This window comes from Macadamia integrifolia, chromosome 8, assembly GCF_013358625.1.
Source record: "Macadamia integrifolia cultivar HAES 741 chromosome 8, SCU_Mint_v3, whole genome shotgun sequence".
NCBI classification, from domain to species: Eukaryota; Viridiplantae; Streptophyta; class Magnoliopsida; order Proteales; family Proteaceae; genus Macadamia; species Macadamia integrifolia.
Window position 1 is genome coordinate 31,801,519 of NC_056564.1, and position 20,680 is coordinate 31,822,198.

Below are 20,680 nucleotides of genomic sequence, written 5' to 3' on the forward strand. Positions count from 1 at the left end.
TGAGGAGGGTGGATCTCAATAGTTGGATTCAAAGAGGACTCTTGGCAGGTCTTTTTGTTCCTCCTTGTGTACACAATGGTCTCATTTTCATTACCTGAAACTGAACCACCTCTTGAATGATCACCAACATCAGTAATATCCACCTCTTTGTGTTTCCCAATGTCAAGTATAAAAGGAGAGATAGGCAATGGAGAAAGAAAATAAATCTCATCAGTAGCCTTTTCACCTCCATTATGCTCCCCCTGAAAATGATGTTGAGGAGAGGCAAAAAAAGGGGTAGACTCAAGGAATGTCACATCTTTAAGGAGGAGCCTTTGTCTGGAAGAAGGATGATAGCATTTGTATCCCTTGGTAGCGGAGGACTAGCCAAGAAAGATACATTTAAGTGCCTTGGCGTCCAGTTTAGTCTGAGAAGACTTATCAACATAGACATAACAGATACACCCAAACACTTGGGGTGAAGAGAGAAAGAAGACTGAGGAGATAAGATGTCCAAAGGAGTTTTGGAGCCAAGGAGTTGTGTTGGCAAACGGTTGATCAAATAAGTAACAGTAAGAAGAGCATCAGACCAAAAAGTTTTAGGAACATGCATGCCAAAGAGAAGACTCCTACTAACCTCCAACAAATGGCGGTTTTTCCTCTCAGTTACCCCATTTTGCTGGGGTGTGTCAACACAAGCTAGCTAATGGATAATGCCATGGTTAGTAAAAAAGTCTCAAAGACATCCATACATATACTCCCCCCTTTGTCAGAACGAACAATTTGGTGTCAAACTGTGTACATATCATATTATAAAAATTTTTCAAGGCATCATACACATCACTTTTGTGCTTCATCAAAACAGTCCAAGTAGCACGGGAAAAAACATCAACAAAAGAAACAAAGTAACAAAAACCAAGTAAAGAAGTAATAGTAGAAGGCCCCCAAACATCAGAGTGCACAATATGAAAAGAAACAATCAATCTATTACTATGATAAGGATAAGAAGAATGACAATGTTTAGTAAAAATACATGGTTCACAATGAAAGACATGTGAACTAGGTAAAGAAGTAAATAAATGAGGTAATTGTTTCCTCATAACAACAAAAGATGGATGCCCTAAACATTGGTGCCTCAACATCACAGAATCCACAGAACTGCTATCAGTACGTCCACACACATAAGACTGAGTTGTAGCCAAAAAAGGTGAGTGGGGTTCAAGTAGGTAGAGTCCTTTCTCCTTGCACCCACTGCCAATAATCTTCTTCCTCACCAAATCCTGAAAGATAAAATGAGAAGGAAAAAAGGTGACAAAACAGTTTTAAGGATTTTGTAAGATGACTCACAGATAAGAGATTACGGGTAAGGTCAAGAAAGTGAAGAACAAAATCAAGTGAAATGGAAGAAGTAATAGGGATGCTAACTTTACCAGAAATGGAGGAAAGGGAGCCATCGGCAACCCTGACCTTATCTCTACCGGAACAAATAGAGTACGTATCACAATAATGGGACGTACTAGTCATATGATCCGTAGCACCCGAATCAATAACCCAAGATGGAACTGTGAAATGGGCAAATGAGGAAACCTGCAAGGCGAAAGCTGAGGACTCTAGCACTATAAGGGAAGAAGATGATAAGCCTCCCAGTTGAGACATGACCCTGCGCAAATGCTGCAATATCCTCCCTAGTAAGGGAACCGTGCTCTGGCTATGGGTTAAAAGCAGACCCTGTAGTAGCATGCTCGCCCTCAACACTATGGGCTCTAGCTCCCCCACTACTTCCACCACGAGCACCACTAGAACCACTACGCATGCCAGGGGGTCGACCATGAAGAACCCAACATCTCTCTTTGGTGTGCCCAGACTTCCCACAATGATCACATCTCCACGAGGTGGGCCTTGGCCCCGGCCACCACCACGCCAATCCTTTTGAGAGCTAGTAGTAAGAGTTGATCGCTCAAGAGAAGGAGTATGTTCTGTGGCCACCCGCCTGGTCTCTTCACTCTGCAAATAACTACACACTTCATCAAGGGATGGAAGAGGAGACCGACCCAAAATTTATATTTGGATTGGCTCATACTCGGGATTCAACCCACCAAGTAAAATAAGAACCTATTCCTTCTCAAGTGTCCGATAAACCTTAGCTTCATCCTCAGGATTGAACAGTTGGAGGTACCTATAATGATCATACTCCCCCCAGAGACTAATGACAACGTTGTAGTACTCAGAAATGGTCCTATTCCCTTGCTTCATGCTAATGACCTTCTGAAGTAGTTGATAAACCTTGGTTGAGTCATCCACACTGTCAAAAGTCTTAGTAACACTGTCCCAAATATCCTTAGTAGTTTCTTTCCTCGTAAACCTTCTTCCAATCTTAGGTTTCATGGAAAAAATCAGCCATGTCATAACAGTGGAGTTCTCAGTCTCCCACTTTTGATATATCGGGTTTTCTGGGTTAGAAGCCTTAATGGCACCTGTAACATACCTTAGCTTTCCTCTGCTCTGCAAGGAAAGCTTCACAGAATGAGCCCAATCCAAATAGTTGGTGTTATCCAACTTCACAATAGAGATCTGGGCATGTGGGTTATCAAAAACCATAAGAGGAGCACCACTCGATACACTGGCTGAAACATCACGAAAGAGAGCTCCAAATATCTTATAAAAAGAAATGCGCACACAACATGGGGAGTACACACTCGACCCAACTTTGCCTACACAGGGACTCAGAGATAAACCCAACAAGAGTCACACACATGAAGCCAAAGCAAACCAGATCAAGGCACACTTTAGTGCAAACAAATTAGGACATAATACTCCAAGGGTCACAACCAATGCATCTCAAAATACAGTGCGGCCAGATTCCATCACAAAATGAGCAAATAAGAAGGAAAAAACAGGGGAGGCGGTACAGTCCAACTTGCATAATAATGGGCTATGAGCTCACCATTCAGTCCTCCTAGGACCGAGTGCTTAGAGGGCTTGTAGGGATGCCTTGGGCGATCCAAATGGGGTATGCCTCACCTCCAAATGCTACCGGATGAGAGAGAAGGACTCCCAAAGGAGGGCTGACGGTAGTCATAAACAACCCAGTTTTTGTGGCTGTAAGCTTCAAACAGCATCAACCGTCTAATTCTTCACATGAAACCTCCTCTTGAGTTAGCTTTGACCTTCCTTCAAGCTCATCCCATAGATTCTTCAAGTTTTTTCACATAATAATCTCTTCCTTAGAACCTTTTGTGGTTCCAAAGAGAGAAAAGAAGTAGGAAGCTTGTAATTTAGTTATGTTTCACTAAGGGTAGTTTAGTAATTTGTTATGTTATATTTTATTTTCCTTTTTCCCTCCTTAGGGAGGTATATGCAATTTCCCTCAGGGAAGTATGTGTAATATCTTGTAAATATATTAGTGAAGGTAATATATTAGTGTTAGTGAGATTTTACTCACAACACATTATTCTCTAATACCATTGATTCTTTTGTTCTCCCTCTTCTACTTCTCCATCTTCTTCCTCATCCCTCATCTCATTGTTCTTCACTCATCCTTATATTCTAACTTGGTATCAAAGCACAAGATCTTGGTTTTAGAGTCGGATTACTAAACTACCCTTAGTGAAACATAACTAATATATCTCTAACACTTACCACATCCAATCATCTTCTTCGTTACCAGATTTTGAAAATGCAATGGGAAGGAAAAATGTTACTTTACAATTTAGGTCGTAAGTAAGACTACTAATGGATAGCAAATTAGTAATAAAATTAGGAATATGTAAAACTAAAGACAGAGGTATGGAAGAGGAACACTTAATAGAACCCTTTTCGGAGACAGATGATAAGGTGCCATCTGCTACCCTAACTTTACCTCTGCCTGAGGTGGGTGAATACTGGTGAAATAAACTGGAGGAACCGGTCATATGATCAATGACACCGGAGTCAATGATCCAGGAAGTGGAAACGACTGATGCACAATGACCACCAAATAAAATACTTGAGTAAGCAAAATTGGAACCTGAGGGAAGTGAATTGGCAAGATTTGAGGAATTTAAAGCCTTGAGCATACGTCTGAAAGCTTGGAGTTCCTCGGCTAGGAAAGTCCTATATCAATTGCAGGTGGAGTGTCCACAGCTCAGCCTGATGGGCTTTAGTTTTGGATCAACCACGAGCATGCTTCGCTTCAAAATCAGCTGGTTTTCCATGGAGCTTCCAATAGTTTGCCTTGGTATAGTATGGCTTGTGACAGTGTTCACATTTAACAATCTCCTTAGTCGTATCACCAGTTCGATTTGCTCCCTCGGACGTAGTAGTGGATCCAATCTATAAAGTTGACTTTTTAATAGTAGGAGTATGTAGCATAGAGTTAATGCGACATTCCTCTGCATAAACCAAGGCAAAGGATTGTGCCAGAGTAGGGAAGGGAGATTTGATAAGCACCTGCACATGAATCTGACCATATTCGACATTCAAACCAGCCAAGAAATCATACACCCTAATTTTATCCACACGTTTGGTGTAAGCAGTACAGATCAACATCAGTGGGCTGATAATCTGCAAAGTGATCCAATTCATACAACAAGTTCGAAGTTCAACATAATATTTGGATAGAGAGTTCCTGTTGGATAGTGGTATGAACCTTCTTGCGAAGATCAAAACCTGAGCATCATTCCCTAGTTGCCCATAAGTTTCTTTGGCAGCAGCCCAAATTTAAGAGCAATATCTAACAGCAAAAATCCTCTAGAAATAGATTGATAAATAGAACCAATCAAGTAAGCCATTACCAAAGAGTCATTAGTGATTCATTTACCCTGAGGGGTACCCTACCCTCATCAAAGGTTTCTTCAATTTCCTTGTGATGTGTCCAATGAGACCTCTACCAGCAATGGTAAGATATGTAGATCGAGACCAGACGAGGTAATTAGTTCCATCCAATTTCACAAAGCTAGTCCCAAAAGGCATGTAATCATTATGACTTTGTCCATCAGACCCATAGTTCACAATAGTTACTTCAGATATGATTGAACTAGTAAAAAATCAACAATGACAGAGAAATACTAAATCTTCAAAATCAATCGTCAGAAAGTGTCTATACTTGGATCGAATTTCCTAGTAAGAGTAGTGAGGCAATCCTCCAAATAATATCGGATTTTGATGAAGAACTGCTAAGATAGGCAAATTAGGGTATCAAAGAAGGGAGATTTGATACAGAGACTTGGCAGATGGGGCCACAAGTGTGGTCGATCTCCTTTGCGATGGTGATAATGATCTCCTAAAAAATTCAGCCAATTCTGAGGAGGGAGTCAAAAATTGATTTAGTCAGGGTTTTGGAAGAAAGCCCTGTTTTTGCACAAAATCGATTGGTGTAGATCTTCAATCTTACAAGTGATAATGAGTCCTAGGTAGTTGTACTAATCTTCAAGAGGTAGAGGTGTGTTATTTAAAGAGGAAGAAACCACTCTCACTAAAAGTAGAAGACTAAAAATAGCAGAGGGTGAAGAACCCTAATTTTCTTGCATGAGTTTTTGGTGTTTTAGTTCATAAGGTATGGTATAGGACAGCCACTAGATTCGTAGGAATCACCTCATTAGTGCTGCCCTATGGTAGGTTAATGGGACAAAGGCATGGTTCGAAATCTCGCTGAAATTTCGGGATTTCGGTTTTCTTTTTTTTTTTTCCGAAACGAAATAAGGCCCGAAATAACATTTGTACAATATTTCGGTCGAAATTTCGGTATTTCGGCCTAAATTTCGGTATTGTTTCAGTATCTCGGTACATTCCATGTGTTATAAATACCATATCTCGGTCGAAATTTTGGTATTTAGGTCGAAATTTCGACTTTGTCTCGCCTGTCTCAGTGGTTTCGGTTCCATTTGCATATTTTGAAGGACAAACACTCCAAGTCTCCAACAAGCCTCTAATTAGCCACATCATCACACATTTTGACTTCCATTAGACTCCTACAAGATCTACACATTCAAAGCTTAGGAAAGGTAAAGTTCTTTCTCCAAAACTAGGTAAAATTTTCAGAACGGTTTGACGGTTGCTGCCAAACAAAGGTGCAACTCTAAAACAATGTCATGTCCTAATATTTTTGCATTTTTATGTTCTAAGCATGTTTATTAACCTTAAAATAAATTACCCACCAAGTTTCATGTCAAAATATGGCCGTTTGACCACCAAAACAGTCAACCACAAAAAAAAAACACAATTTCGACCAAAATTTTGCCGAAACGAAACCAGAAACGAGATTTCGAACCTTGGACAAAGGTAGGAGAAGATGGAGGCTAACAAAAGTGATGTAAGGGAAGGTAATGAAGGTGTGCAATTCTTGAAGGAGATGGGGCTGAAAACTGAAAACCTAGATCAGAAATTAACCTCTGATACCATGTTAACAAGATGAATGGGAGAATGCTTGTGTATCTTTAACTGATCACACAAGTCCCCTATTTATAATATAGGATCATGATAGAGTCATGATAGGAGTACAAATCAGAAAATAAAAATGATTACAAGAATACCCCCCATCCAGCCGCCCCACCCTAAATAGGGTCGGTGGAAGAGGGAAAGCCCCTATGTGCCCTGCGGCACACTTATTCTTATTCTAACAGATTTCTATCAGATCAAGGAGTATGTGAGCGGAGAACTAGATCTATTTGACGATAAATTAAATGTTGTTCTAGTGCATGAGGCTACAAACAGATCAAACTAAAGGAAGATTTTCATAGGGTCACATGGGATTAATGGCCAAACATATCTATAGAGGTCTGAAATCCTAAAAAAGTGCAGTTTCTTCATTTGGACTCCAGCTCTTATTCATATTCTTACCATAAATAATAATCTAATTCCAAGGAATATCTTATGCATGTGTGCTTGCTTTATTTGAAAATGTGGATTAAGTACATCATCTATTATTACGCCATCCCTTTGCCTAAGAGGTATACCCTCACTTCTAAAGAAGAGTTTAGAAACAACTGAATTTGTGACAAATTCACTAAGCAGTTTTTGAGTTGTGGCATTTAGTTTTTCCATGTGATCAGGGTAACACCCTAAGCTCGCTAATGCAGCCACCTTTTGGAGTTTTTGGTTTTAGAAAACATCCTGGATCCCTGACCACTGAAAGTTGGAAACGTCTAATGAGAACGATTCCTGAGACAAAGTTCTGATCATTTTCTGGCTTCTAGTTGTAAAGAATTCTCACACCTTTCAGTTGATCAAATTCAAACAAGCACAAGATCTCTTTAGGGGTTTTCTGGGTCATAAATATTATCCACAGGGGAATTTTACTACAGCTTTAAACATTGCGACTTGTATAGTATACCTTCTTCTTCTACTTCCTTCTACTTGATCAAAATAAAAGGACAAAAACAGTGACGGGAAAATTCAAGGGTGTACCCAGTGTATGAGACTTCAGCCACTGCAGGGTCTGGGGAGGGTCATAATGTACACTCAACTTCTTATTTTAATAATAACAATAAACTATTATTTTCCAAAAACTGAAGAAAAATAAATATATATGAATTCAGGAACAGAAAAGGGGGAAGCGGGCAGGGCAAAGGGGGAATATCCAGCTTCCTACAGTACCTATTCCAAGATATAATTACCCAAATTGTACTGCGAAGTAGAAAAGTAAAGGTTATCAAGAGAAACAGGGGGTGGAGGACTACAACTAAGTAGCGCATACTAATAGATGCATACAGCCGCAGGACAGACAACCAGAAAGTACAATTAAAAACAAGGAACTAGGTCAATCATCAGTTGTACCAGTGTAACACAACTCCCTTCATAAGAAAGTAAGAACAGTACCTAAATATTATGGCAGGTTCAGATGGGCAAACTTTTGATGGCTGTGTACAATCTCCATAAACAAATTGAACAGAACCAGAATCTGAGATCACATCACCAACCATAGGGCAGCCAGGATCTTTGATGGCTAATGATTCATAGCCAACAGCTTCCCACTTGGCCAATTTTTTCTCCTCAGCCTTCTTCCTTGCAGCTTCAAGTCTTTGATGTGTTTCTTCAGGTAAATTTCTTCTAGTTCGAAAATCCAAAGTTGGGCCATCATCTGATAGTGAGGCCTCTTTGAACTTTTCAAGCCATGAAATATATGAAGCCTCATCAAGCCCATGATCAAAAATAACATCAGAAGAACTTTTTAGTGAAAGATCACCTCCATTCAACACATCCATTGGATTAATCTTGAATTTCCGATCATCCTTCTCCAACGCTTCATGCCGCATTTCAATTACCTTTGCAGCAAGATCATTTAATTCTAACATATTTACTTCACTAGAATTCTCGATATTGATGTTTGCATGATCAAACATCTGTAACCCAAATATAATAGATCGCAAGTCCCCAGCTTCAGCACCATTTTCTTTCCCTTGTCTGTCCACATCATCTCCTACCACGTTATGGCTAAGCTGCAGCTTTCTTTCAGCTCTCTGCATAATTACCTACAAAGAGATGACCAAAGCCCAACAGAAATATAACATCATTCAGATCGACCAATTAGTTTTCCCCCTCACCATACAAAGATCCACTTCTCACCTCCTCGACTGTGCACCCTGTTACAAGGTTTATAGATAAAACATGGTTCATCTGACCAATTCGATGTGCACGTTGTAAAGCCTGCTTGTCCACCTGTGGATTCCAATCTTGCTCATAAAATACAACCTATAAAGTTCATGTTGAAGTTAGCAACCATGAAAAGATAGACAAACATCGTCTCATATTATGAAACCTAAACAGAACAAAAAATATAATCAATGTAAATTTACGTAAGAGAATGTGATGCGGGAATATGTTCCCACAATCTATAGAATCAAGCAATTGATAATCCTATATTCCTATGATTTTAATTTGTCAGAGTTAAGTACTAGACAGAACAGCTGCTGCTTATAGGCAAGTACCGATACATTTCGGGTGTATCGGCCTGATACGTATCGGAAATGACAGTTACCAGTACGATATAATGCAATAGAAACAGGGGGCAAATGGTGTCATCCCGAGACACCCCGTGACATCTCAATTATGCCATCTTCTTTCCAAAAGCCCGAGGCCTGCAGAGGCGGAAACAGAGACTTACCAAGAGCACAGATTGTCACTTTCTTGATATTTTTGCTCGATTTGAACTTGGGGGAGTGCTTCCAATCCTACTACAACTCTATAGCATCAAAGTGAAGAAACTTGCATTAAATTTCAAGAAATTTCAGATCGAAACAGATTTGGGAGAAGGAAATAGAAGAAAAAGGAGGTAGAGGACTTACTAGCAACAGCTGCAAGTCCCGGTAGGGTCAGCAAGGAAAGCTCTACAAGGTTCTAGAGTCTTGTTGTTGTCAACATCGAGCAATCCAAACCCCAAAATAAAAGCCATAATGGACTCGGCCTTGACTTCTTGGAGTCACCGAGAATTCAACCAATGTTGGAGCCATGACAGATAATCAGAACAGAGACAAAGATCAAAGTGGCTCCAATGAGGGTGAGGTGGCGGTTTTGGTCGGCCGAGTTGTTGATTGGTTCTGGGCCTTCCATGTGTGTGTGAGAGAGAGCAAGGATAAGAGTGCATAAGTTTCAAGAGTGTGAGAGAGAAGGCATTGGGTCTTTCTTGCCAGGTGTTGAGGAAGGATAAAAAATCAAAAACAATGCACGAACATGTAAAGAAAAACACACAGATTGTAATATTGTTATGGGAGAGGGCCCCCTAAAAAGAGGCGTGGCACCTACACCAATGTAGGGGCCAATGGGAGAACTAGTAGAAGCATAACATGGATGGGAATCATGGGATTTCCACCTTTCATATGGGGTGGGATGGTCATTTCGCCCCTCACTGTGGCTGAGTGTAGGGGCCATGCTGGCTTTTAGGCTTCTCTTTCCCTGTTGTAATTATTGAAATTGTGCAGCTGATTGGTGGCTCAACTGTGGGAGTAGTGCCCCAAACTTGAGGAGGATTACAACTCGGGTCTTATCCCAAACAACACCCTCAAGTGGGTGTGAATACAACTAAAGTACATTCTGGTTGATACACACCAAACCCTGGAATCGCCTCAGTCATGCAGAACTGGACAAGTTGGTATATGTTCATTACAATATGAAGTTGAAGATGAAATATTTTGAATTGAAGAAAGAAGGGGATGACGTAAATAGTAACCCAATTGACATTGACCATATCTTTGATGAAGAAGACTTAGTTAGAACATAGATAGAGGACATTGATACTAGTAGGGTGTTGGTAATGTATCAGTTGATTGAGGAGCACTAAGTAACCATACCTGATAATTGTGGAGAACATCATTCAACAAACGGATGAAGATCAAACACGACCATCACAGACAAGCACAAGACCTAAACAACAGTAGCTCTGATGATAGTGATGCTAGAAGGACAAGGTCTGGTGCTTAGCATGGAGGAGCCCAACAAGATAGTGACGATGGTGGCGATGGTGGTGGTAGTGGTGGGGCTTCACAGTATTATGTTACATGTGAGGAAGGATATACTCATGCAACCCCAGATGAGGATCATGGTTCTCGACCAAAGACACAAGCTTACAGTCAAAAAGGTAAGAGTGGCCTTGATCTACATGACAGCGATGTGCTTATGAGGAATCATAAGAGTCATTGAGCATGAGTTCGGATCACACCGGAGCTTCTTCAGGCTATGGACATGGGGCTTCTTTAGTGTGTGGAAGTCATGGATATGGTCAGGCACAACCAAAATTGAATATTTTACTGACATCAGCCAATCCAAAGCAGTACATGCAATTCTACTATGAGTAGGAGACACATTACCATTACCATTTCAACTGGGATCAGTATTGCACGTTCAGTTTGTGCACAACATCATCTTGGTTGCTTTTTTAGCTGAAAATACTTCCACCTCTAAGATTGAACTGGCCCGAAACGCTTTATGGTATTAGACAAGTAGTATATGTAACCTCATCGTTTATATAATTTCAATTGAATGCCCTTGTCTCATCATACATTGTTCTCTTTTTTGGCGTTTATACATGATATATTTATTTTATAATGTTTTATACTTCAAAAGTGCATTTTGCATGTATCCTAAGCATTTCCATCCGTATCTTGGCATTTCCATATGTATCTTTAGCATAACTTGCGTCTCTCCAATACAATACGATACGATATATCTCTAAAAATTAACCCCCGATACCGATACTTAAAATTCTGGTCACCCCACTTCCATCTCCATTAAGGAAACAGTATCCTACTCATAGTATTACAAATCCCAATTTCCAACATTAACAAAGGGATAAAGACCAGTCAGCTAAGTGCTCCCAACAAATAATCCAAGACAAACTAACAGAGACCAACTTGTGGCTGTTACCACAAGTAGAAATATCAATGATAATCGAACTGAGGATTTTCACAGAACTTACAGTATCAGCAGCAACAAGATTCAGGCCAACCCCTCCTGCTCTTGTTGAGATCAAAAAGACAAATGCAGCATTTTCATTAGCATCTGCATCCAAGGTTTCTCTAACAAATTGATGGCTGAAACTTCTTATTGCAGCAAATCTTTCCTCGGCCCTAATAGATCCATCAAGACGTTCATATCTATACCTCCGCAACTCCAGAAAATCCTACATTGCATATGAAAAATATTAAGAACTAACAAGAATGCAAACTTAATGAGTTCATTTTACAAAGATGAGACAGCAGACCTGGAGAATATCAAGTGTATGTGTCATCTGAGCAAATAACAGGACACGATGTCCAGCAGCATGAAGCTTCTCAAGTAGTTTGTCCAAAAGTATAAGTTTACCACTAGCCTAACCAATATTAAACATAAAAAAAAGTATACAATTAGAATCCCCTGACGACAAGAAATATTTGAGGATGGCTCAAAGACTGTATTTAGAATTCCACAGCCACAAAGAAACGCAGCATAGTTTCCATTGGTCATACAAGAGACAGTTAACTTAGTAAGGATTTCTACTTCTGTTCTTTCCCTCCCCTCTCTTATCTTTCTTGTCTGCGAGGTTTAATGTACCTGGTTAATGTAGAATAAATTAACAAAAGTTGGCAGCCCTACCTGTACAAGGTGTTCACCCTCTTCGTATGGTTCCGGCTCAATACCAGGGAAGAGGTAAGGATGACTACATGCTTTTCGCAGTTGTACTACCTGAACAAATGTCACATGAATTTGGTATAAGCTAAAGCAGAAAAAATTGTTGAAATTATTCTTTCATTTCAATAAATGTAGACACGTGAACTAGGAAAACCACGGCAAAGTTACAAGTACAACCAGGTAGAGAATAGCACTGCATCCACAATAAAGAGATGCCAGAAATAGTTATTTTCCACTTGTTAAGAGTTATTATCGTAAGGGCATACTTGGAATGCCTTTTCTTATTAGGATGTCATGTGTCTTATTGGCATGTTACATAAGTACTGAGGGTATACTAGTAATTCTGATATAGTTTTGATCATAAATACATAACACCAGTACTGAATGGAGGTTGTACAATTCTCTCCAATCAATAGCACTCTTTTTGCTGCCTTCTATTTCTCTTCCTGTCCATCTTGGTTCTCTCTTCTTCTCTCCTTGTTCTACTTCATCTTTGTTGGTTGTTCTACTTCTAGGTCTGAAACTGTTACATAATATCAGAGAATTGAAAAACCAGCAGTTTCGATCCATCTTCTTGGTTTGAGATTCCCATTAGGGCGTCCCTTTGTTGTGGTTTGCAGCAACCTATTCTGTTGTACTTTTGTGTGAAACCCTAGTTGATAGAACATGAAAAACTAGAGTTTCTTATGATGATGGTGATCGATATTTACATGGAGCCATGCGTAGCTGTCTACATCATATGTAAAGTCAAAAATAGCTTGTGGTTCCCTTGTTTTTCACCATTTTAGCTGCAACTAGAGAGCAGATATATCGCCTTATCCGACAATTGGATGTTTGAGATATTCTAGAGTTTATGCCTATGGACAAATCTCCTCTATCAACCTAAGTTTAGTCCTAATCAGGTAAGGGGATTGGTCTTTCTTGGTAGTTCCTAAATTCTGGAATTTTAAGTTTCTATTTTTTTATCTCACTGTAGCTACCCATATAGCCATTGGATTGCTCTAAAGTTTCTGGGCTATTAAGCTACTATTCCTGCCCCATACTCAACCTGAATTTGGGCCTCATCCAAGGTTAGGTGCCGCATGATATGGAAGATGTAGCAGGGTCTTCACTGGGTACCAGCTCAATATCAACAGTACTTCAACTTCATGGAACGACAGGCAATATCTCAGCTTCAGTGAGTCTTGGACAGAACCTGTAGAGACCAGGATTTCAGCGAAATAGATTAGAAACAAAAGGAAGAATAAGGGATATGACCAAGGTCCCTCACCTATGGCCTTGGTCAGTATCTCACTAAACACAATGGCATCTCACCACTCAACTGTTTCTCACAGCAACTAAGGCACAAAACCTAAGCATTCTTCATTCATAAAATCATAGGGGTGAGCTCTGAGGCTCTTCCAATATATATAGAAGGGTCTACTCCCTCCAAAAAGGGAATAAAAAAGGAAACTACTAAAAGAAGGTTCACACACGTAGTAGCGGATCCTTGTACATCAAATATCTAATAAATAGAATCAACTTATTAGAAACTAAAGGTGCTACTAAACAACAATAGTGGGTGTACATATTTCTGGTTCTTGGACCAGTAGTTCTAGGGTTGACTTGGCTCTCTCAAGTTGTTTCTCATTATTAAGAAAAGGTAACAAAGATAAAATACGAGCTTGATAGAAACCAAACTAATTATGTAGTAGAACTAAAATAAAGGCCCCACAATTCTAGTTTTTAATGAACCAGTTAACACCCAGACCAATGGCTTGGTCTAACCTGAATCAAAAGGCCCCAGTTAAAGAACCATGCCTAATATGGGCTTGTTCTAATTCATCTTTGTTGGTTATTCTAGGTCTGAAACGGTTACACCTCTCTAATAAACAAGAACTTTTAGAACAATGTGACCGTGAATACTCACAAGGCACCTCTACTTCCAAGGATCAGAGAAATCATCAAGTTTTCAAGGAACTCGGATGAATCTCTGTTTCGAGACAGTCATTAGCAGACAGTCTCTCAAGTCATGTAAATTAGAAAACTGAGAAGTTGGCAACATACTTGAATGTACAAGAATGTACCTGTGGAAGCATTAAATCTCTTTGTCCTATATAAAGTACTTTCTTGTTGAAAGGTGCCTCCACATTTCTTAAAATATGGATCAATGGAAGCTGTATATGGCGAGTTATCATTGGGGGAAAAATTCTTGATGTTAGCCACATTTTATTATCTAGGGTGATGAAAGTCACATAGGTCTAGGAATCGGTATCGAAACAGCCAAACAGCCGAGTTGTACCAGCATTGGCTGGGACCAATCTGAGTTGAATTGCAGATTTTTCCTTAGAACTCGGTTGTAACAGGTCCCCAAATGATTAATTTGCCCAAGTTTGGGCTGATCCTGCTTAGAATTTGGCCAAGTTGTCCCAGTATTGAGTGGGATCAGCCTCCCGATCCAATCACTAAGTCCGAGTCTTAAAACCTTGGAAAATCATCACCACGTTTAGCATTAAGCAACATGTATTTATTATAAAAAAAGAGTAATGCAACAAAAAGTTAGCATTGTTTCATAACTTGCATGAAGAAGCTGACAAAATAGGTGTTTCAGATGAAAACTTAAGCCAATAACATTACAATATTCTGTAAGGATTGCTGATTAGAAGAACCAAAAGAGAATGCAAGAAGTTTAGGAAGCTCCTTCCGCAATATTGAGATGTAGACCTTCTTCTGCAGGGTTACTAATGGTGCCATCCTAGCAAAGACAAAATCTTAAATGGATTACTACATGTACAAATGTTGAATTAATTAAGAAGTTTGCAGCAAGAAAACCTGCCAGAGTAAATAAAATATAATATAATTTAAAAAAAAAAAAAAGTGGTGAATCTAACACAGTAATCTCAGTAAGAGGTGGCAGCACAAGAGTTCCACATTGAATAAGCATGGATTTAGTTCGACGAAGCATAAATGCTCCTAATACGAATTTTAGAAGTTTGAACTCCTCCTCAGCTTTGACTGCATCATGACCTGTTCAGAGAAAAGGCACTTAATTTTTCAGGGGAATAACCCACTCAGTCATAAGGCCCTCAGAAGCCAAGGATTCCCCAATTCTTATAAAAGGACTCTAAAGTGAAGCATCCAAACTGATATTAGAAAATGTAAGGACCAAGAACAAATGCAACATGGAATAACAATGAATTTCCAAAATATTGTAGTGGCTCATACACATATTCTTCTCAAACATCAGAACTCTAAAAGACAACAAATAAAAAAGGTTCTTATATAAATTCTAAGGGGCTTGCTACAATAAATATCCTAATCGACTTTTTCTTTTTCATTTTTAATCCTATTCTACTGAGCACCGCTGGCCAATGGCCAGCCCACTGGGTGATAGTAGAGCCAATGGCCACCTACTCCCACACACATCCGAATATCAGAATATGTCAGGGTTTGTTCCCACGACCTCCTCCCCTGGGCGATGGCTCTTCAAGCTGAAGCTGCCACCACTAGGCTAAGCTAGTGTTCATCCTAATTGACTTTTTCATCTAAACATTTTCTCTTCTTTCTTTTATTTTTTTTCTCCTGGCAATGCCAAAGAAAAAAAAAATGCACCAAAAACTTTACATGTACATGATGTACACTCCCTAATAAACTGATCATGGAAGATAAACCAAAATATAACCATAACAGAAATTCATGGCTGAAACATGGTACACCCTTTCTCCCTAGAATCAGATCTATGAGTTCCTTCAAATCTAAAGTTAAGACAGACCTAGAAACTTCACATTTCAAAAGCAAGTGAACTGCTATTCCTTTGTGCTTCAAGAGCAAGCTGCACCCGCTTTCTAATCCAATCAAATAGGCTCAACATTTACTTTGAGTTTGTAAGTTTCAGATAGCCAGCATTGTGTCTAGGGGCTGTCTATGGAATCATGATTCCAGAAGCAGAATCATATTTTGATATGACTGTTTGTTAGAACTGTTCCATAATATAGATTAGGGCAAGAAAACATAACTGTACCACAGAGGACATCAACCAACATGATGCCAAGTACTCTTTAAATGATGGCTTTCTATACTTGGGGACTCAGCTATGTATACCCGACACATCCTTATGACAGTATCTTATACGGGAGTTGCATGGAGGTGGATTAGGAGCTCATTTCGGCAAGGATGACCTATGCACTGGTGGTTGATCACTACTGTTGGCCACATCTTCAAAAAGATGACCAGCACGTCATTAAGAGGTGTCATGCATGTCAGCTTGTTAAAGGAGGAAAGAAAAATGCGGGACTATATACTCCTCACTGCTCATACCTCATGCACCATGGTTGCATATCAGCATGGATTTGTGCTTGGACTTCCCACTACTAGGGAAATGCACAACGCTATTTTGTGGTGGTGGGAACGTGCTAAAAAATGGCTCACTTCATACCTATAGAATGACTTATGATGCCAGTCATACTTTTCAAGAAGTGGTGTGACTACATGGACTGCCGGAATTGATTTTCCTCCTATCGTGTTGTTAAGCTGATTAGTTTTGGGAAGACTTTGTGGTTAAGGATAAACACCTTTCTATGGCTTTTCATTAGGCAAACTCCTATGGTGTGTCCTATATGAGATTACGAAAAGACAACCATCAATACTTGTCATTGCTGAGTTTGCCTACAGCAGTTCCGCCAACCGCACCACAGGTTGTACACCTTTTGAGATTGTACATGGAATTCAGCTCAAGAAGCCTATAGATTTGGTACCTCTCCCTCCTCATGTGTGACTTAGTATTGAGGCTGATCAGTGTATAAGGCACATCACCGATGTTCACACCAACATACACCGACGCATTGCAATCAGCAAAGATGCATACAAGGCTACAGTTGATTGTCGTCACCAGCTCGTTGAGTTCCAAGTTCCAACCAAGAGACATGGTCATGGTACAGATTGCTCCAGAGAGGTTTACACTTGGTACCAACATGGTTTAAAGTATCAGTGTGTATCACACCAATACCGTACCATATCAGACGATATGTATCAGTATCGATCGGTATCAACACGATACTCAAGGATACGATACATGTCTTTTATCAAAAATTTGGTTATCGAGTATCGTACCATACGATACACATTGATACTCATCGATATGTACATTTGCCACAATGAATGAAAGTTTAAGGGTATCGGCACATATCAAACCGTATCAAATATGCTCAATACGTCTCTCCAAAGGTGCAAAATGCCTTTTATGAAAACAAAATCGTGAACATTGTTAAGTGAGTTTTTTGGCATTTTTCTCTTCAAAATTAACCCCGAGTAACCGATTTCCCAAAAAAAAAATATATACCACCGTTATTTGGGGAAAATCACTAGTACTTATTGGATTAAACTGAAATCAGGCTTCACCAATAACAGGAAACTGCACAACATCATCCTAGTTGCTCCTATTCTTAAAGAAACTCATCCTTTATAACAATTTCAATTGAATGCACTTGTCTCTTGATACGTTGTCATCCTTTTAATGTTTATGCATGATACATGTTGTATATTGCTTAGTGTGTATGCCTGATCATGTAAGAAACCTTATCCTTTTGAACAACTTTAATCATAGCTTTTAAGGCGCTGCTAAGGCGTCGCCTTACCAGCGCCTTGGCGCTGATGCAGTCTAGAGATGGTGAGGCAGTGCTCCGCCTTATGTGAAGTGGAGCCTTATGAGTTTTTTTTTTTAACACATTTTAAAATTACTTGATAAAGATTCCAAATATAGATTTTTTATTGGTAGGTGTGGTTTTGTTAACACTTGAGATGTATGGGATCAGCTTTACTTCACCAAAATTAACCAAAACAAACAAAACAAAAACACGATCACAAACAAGGTTTGGATTTTGTCAAGGGTTTTAAGAAAGGGCTTTGAGAAGGAATCAAGGAATACGGAAGAACCACTGATCCAGGCGACCATTTTGCTCTGGCAGCGGTGAGCTTGCTACAGCAGTAGTGAACTTCATTCTTCTTTGACAGGAGTAGAAATATAGTGGATGACCTTAGGGCTTAGGCACTCATTTTGGCATCATAGAGGTAAGTATAATAAATACTTGCATTTTTTATGTCTTCTTTTCTTTATATTTATAATTTTGGTTCATAATTATGTATTAATATTATATATTAATATGTCATGATGATTGATGATTGATGATTGATGATTGATGATTGATGATTGATGATTGATGAAGATGAACTTAGTTTATTCACTTTATTGATTTGTTTTCTTGATGAATATCTTACATTGGTATGAATATGAACTTTAATATTTATTTAACATATGAGTAATAAGATTCAACTAGGATTTGAGCCAAATAAATTGGTTTTATAAAAAAATTACATAAGAACGCTTTAGTCGATAAGACGACGCTTTATGCCCGCCTTATTGCTAAGGCACTCCGAAAGACCCTTAAACGCCTCTGTCGCCTTACCGCCTTAAAAACTATGTTACAATTAAAGTCTTTTATTTAGGACCTTGGTTTTCCATTGCTAGGGGACTAGGCCTATTAATATGTACTATGGTACCAGGCTGCCATCTACATCGCTAGTAATCCGGTCTTTCATGAACATACCAAGCAAATTGAGGTTGACTGCAATTTTATGCAAGATGCTATGATAAGGAAACTGATTACTCCTTTTGTTAGCTCTGATAATCAGCTTGGTGACTTGTTTACCAAACCTCTATTTTGAAATGAATTTCTTCAAACTTCAAAGGGTGTTCCAAGCTGGGAATGGGATACATCTATGCTCCAACTTGAGGGGGATTGTTAAAAAATAAGTCTACCGCAGGAGTGATTTTTTTTCTTGCATTGTTTTAGGTTTATGTTAAGGTATACATAAACTATGGTAATTTTAAATTTATCGAACTTAATTTATTATAAATAAGATAGGGAAAATTACATGTACCACTACCAAACCTAAAAAGCACCCAAACGTGAAGTGAGTGACAACGTTTTAAAAAATCACAACCCCTCCCACTTTGAGAGACAGTGTTAACTTAAAATTTTGGAAAAGAGAAAAATACGGTATTAACCCTATTAACTTAAAATTGGAAAAAAGGAAATCCAAATCAGTGCTAACCCAAGTTTCTGATTTTCGACCAATCACAAACCGCTTCAAGTGGATCCCCCAATGGTGCGCTCATCGAGATCTTCTACTCCCGCTCTGTGAAGCTCCAACGCAGCAGCGGTTGCTACGGCGAAGCCAAATCCTAATCCTCATCCTTTGGTAGCTGATGCTCGTTTCGGTATCAACGTCTGACCCGTTGTTCTAACTGATGCAGAATCGCCTCGAGTGCAATTTTTTTTACTATTGATGTGCTGAACCAGTATCGAATGTTAACTATCGAACTTAGTCTTTTTATAGACACTCATTTTGATCAGTTAAATGTTGTTAAACAAGCCGAGCAAATAGTAGGAAAAAAAAAAAGATTTGATTCAGATAAGCCAGGAAAAAACCCATTACACCAATACATGTTCAAAAACGCTGCTATTGCAAGTGCTGCCGAAAGTACAAGAAGCCCAAAATCCGGTTTTGGTTTCTGGTTTGGAATTGACCTCCGTAGAACACCGGCCACTTCGACTACGGCAGTTTCTACCCTTGTTGGACCTGACTCTCCCACAGTTATTAAGGCATCACCAAGGCGCTGGTAAGGCGACGCCTAGGCGCTGAGACGGTACTGGGAGCATAAGGCAGTTCACCGCATTATTGGCTACACGTAAGGCGGTCTCTTTAACTGTTAAGGCGCTATAAGGAAACGCCTTAGGTGCCTTATGACGCTTTATGGGCAAGGCGGTCGCCTTATGCCCATTTTTTATTTACTTTTTTTTTTTTTTACCACTGATTCCATATAGATTTTATTGATTGGCAAGTATATAGGGAAATTTACACATGAGAAGCATGAGATCAAGGGTATTTAAATAGAAAACCTCAACAAAAAAAAATCACATTACATTACTAACTGAGAAATCGCGCAAGGGTTTTGGGCCGACGCAGCAATCCTTCATCCTTCCTCCTTCGGATCTTGCTCCAGCGGTGACGGAGAGAGTCCTCCGACGAACATTCCTTAGACCAAGGCAGAAATGTTTGATGCATTTATTATTATTATTATTATTTTTTCACCTGCTTTATTCTTCTTCTTCTTTCTTCTACATTTCACAGTTTTTACCTGCTGTATTTTCTTCTTCTTTCTCTTAATCTCTTCTATTTCCCTCTGTTTTTTTTTCTTTTTTCTTTTCTTACTGCAGCTAGAAGTGTGGAACTGCAGTCTGAGAGAATTTTTTTTTCTCTTTCTCTCCCTTATGCGGTTCTACCTTCTTCTTTCTTTCATTTTTTTTTTTCTTCCTTTGCTCTGTTGCAGCGTTTTATTTCTGCTTTCTTTTCCTCTCCCAATCTCCCTTCTTCTCCTTCACTGCAACCTGCAGCTCTTTTTTTTTTTTTTTTAATGAATATGCAGCTCCTTGGTTCTGGTTTATGTTCTTGGCTGCTGGTTATCAATCTTGATTGTGTATTATAGCCTGGGTATTATTCTTTTGATTATCAAGTGTCGCTTTTTTGTGGCTGGTAGATTTCTGATTTATTCTTTGTGAGATGGTACTACTGGATATAGTATTAT

General features: G+C 39.2%; 1 protein-coding gene across 7 annotated transcripts in view; it reads right to left on the reverse strand.

Annotated features, from left to right (window-relative positions):
* Window positions 1–20,680, reverse strand: part of LOC122087738 (probable helicase CHR10) — a 49,072-nt gene that overhangs the window by 20,158 nt on the left and 8,234 nt on the right. For 6 of the 7 annotated variants that reach the window (XM_042656969.1, XM_042656967.1, XM_042656971.1 and 3 more), the window contains 7 exons: window positions 14,928–15,063; window positions 14,674–14,791; window positions 12,022–12,111; window positions 11,651–11,758; window positions 11,366–11,569; window positions 8,521–8,646; window positions 7,774–8,426 (listed from right to left, as the gene is read on the reverse strand). In XM_042656969.1, coding sequence (XP_042512903.1) covers window positions 7,774–8,426; window positions 8,521–8,646; window positions 11,366–11,569; window positions 11,651–11,758; window positions 12,022–12,111; window positions 14,674–14,791; window positions 14,928–15,063 — 1,435 coding nt within the window. The remainder of the gene's footprint in view (window positions 1–7,773; window positions 8,427–8,520; window positions 8,647–11,365; window positions 11,570–11,650; window positions 11,759–12,021; window positions 12,112–14,673; window positions 14,792–14,927; window positions 15,064–20,680) is intronic. The other variant, XM_042656970.1, reaches the window with a different exon arrangement.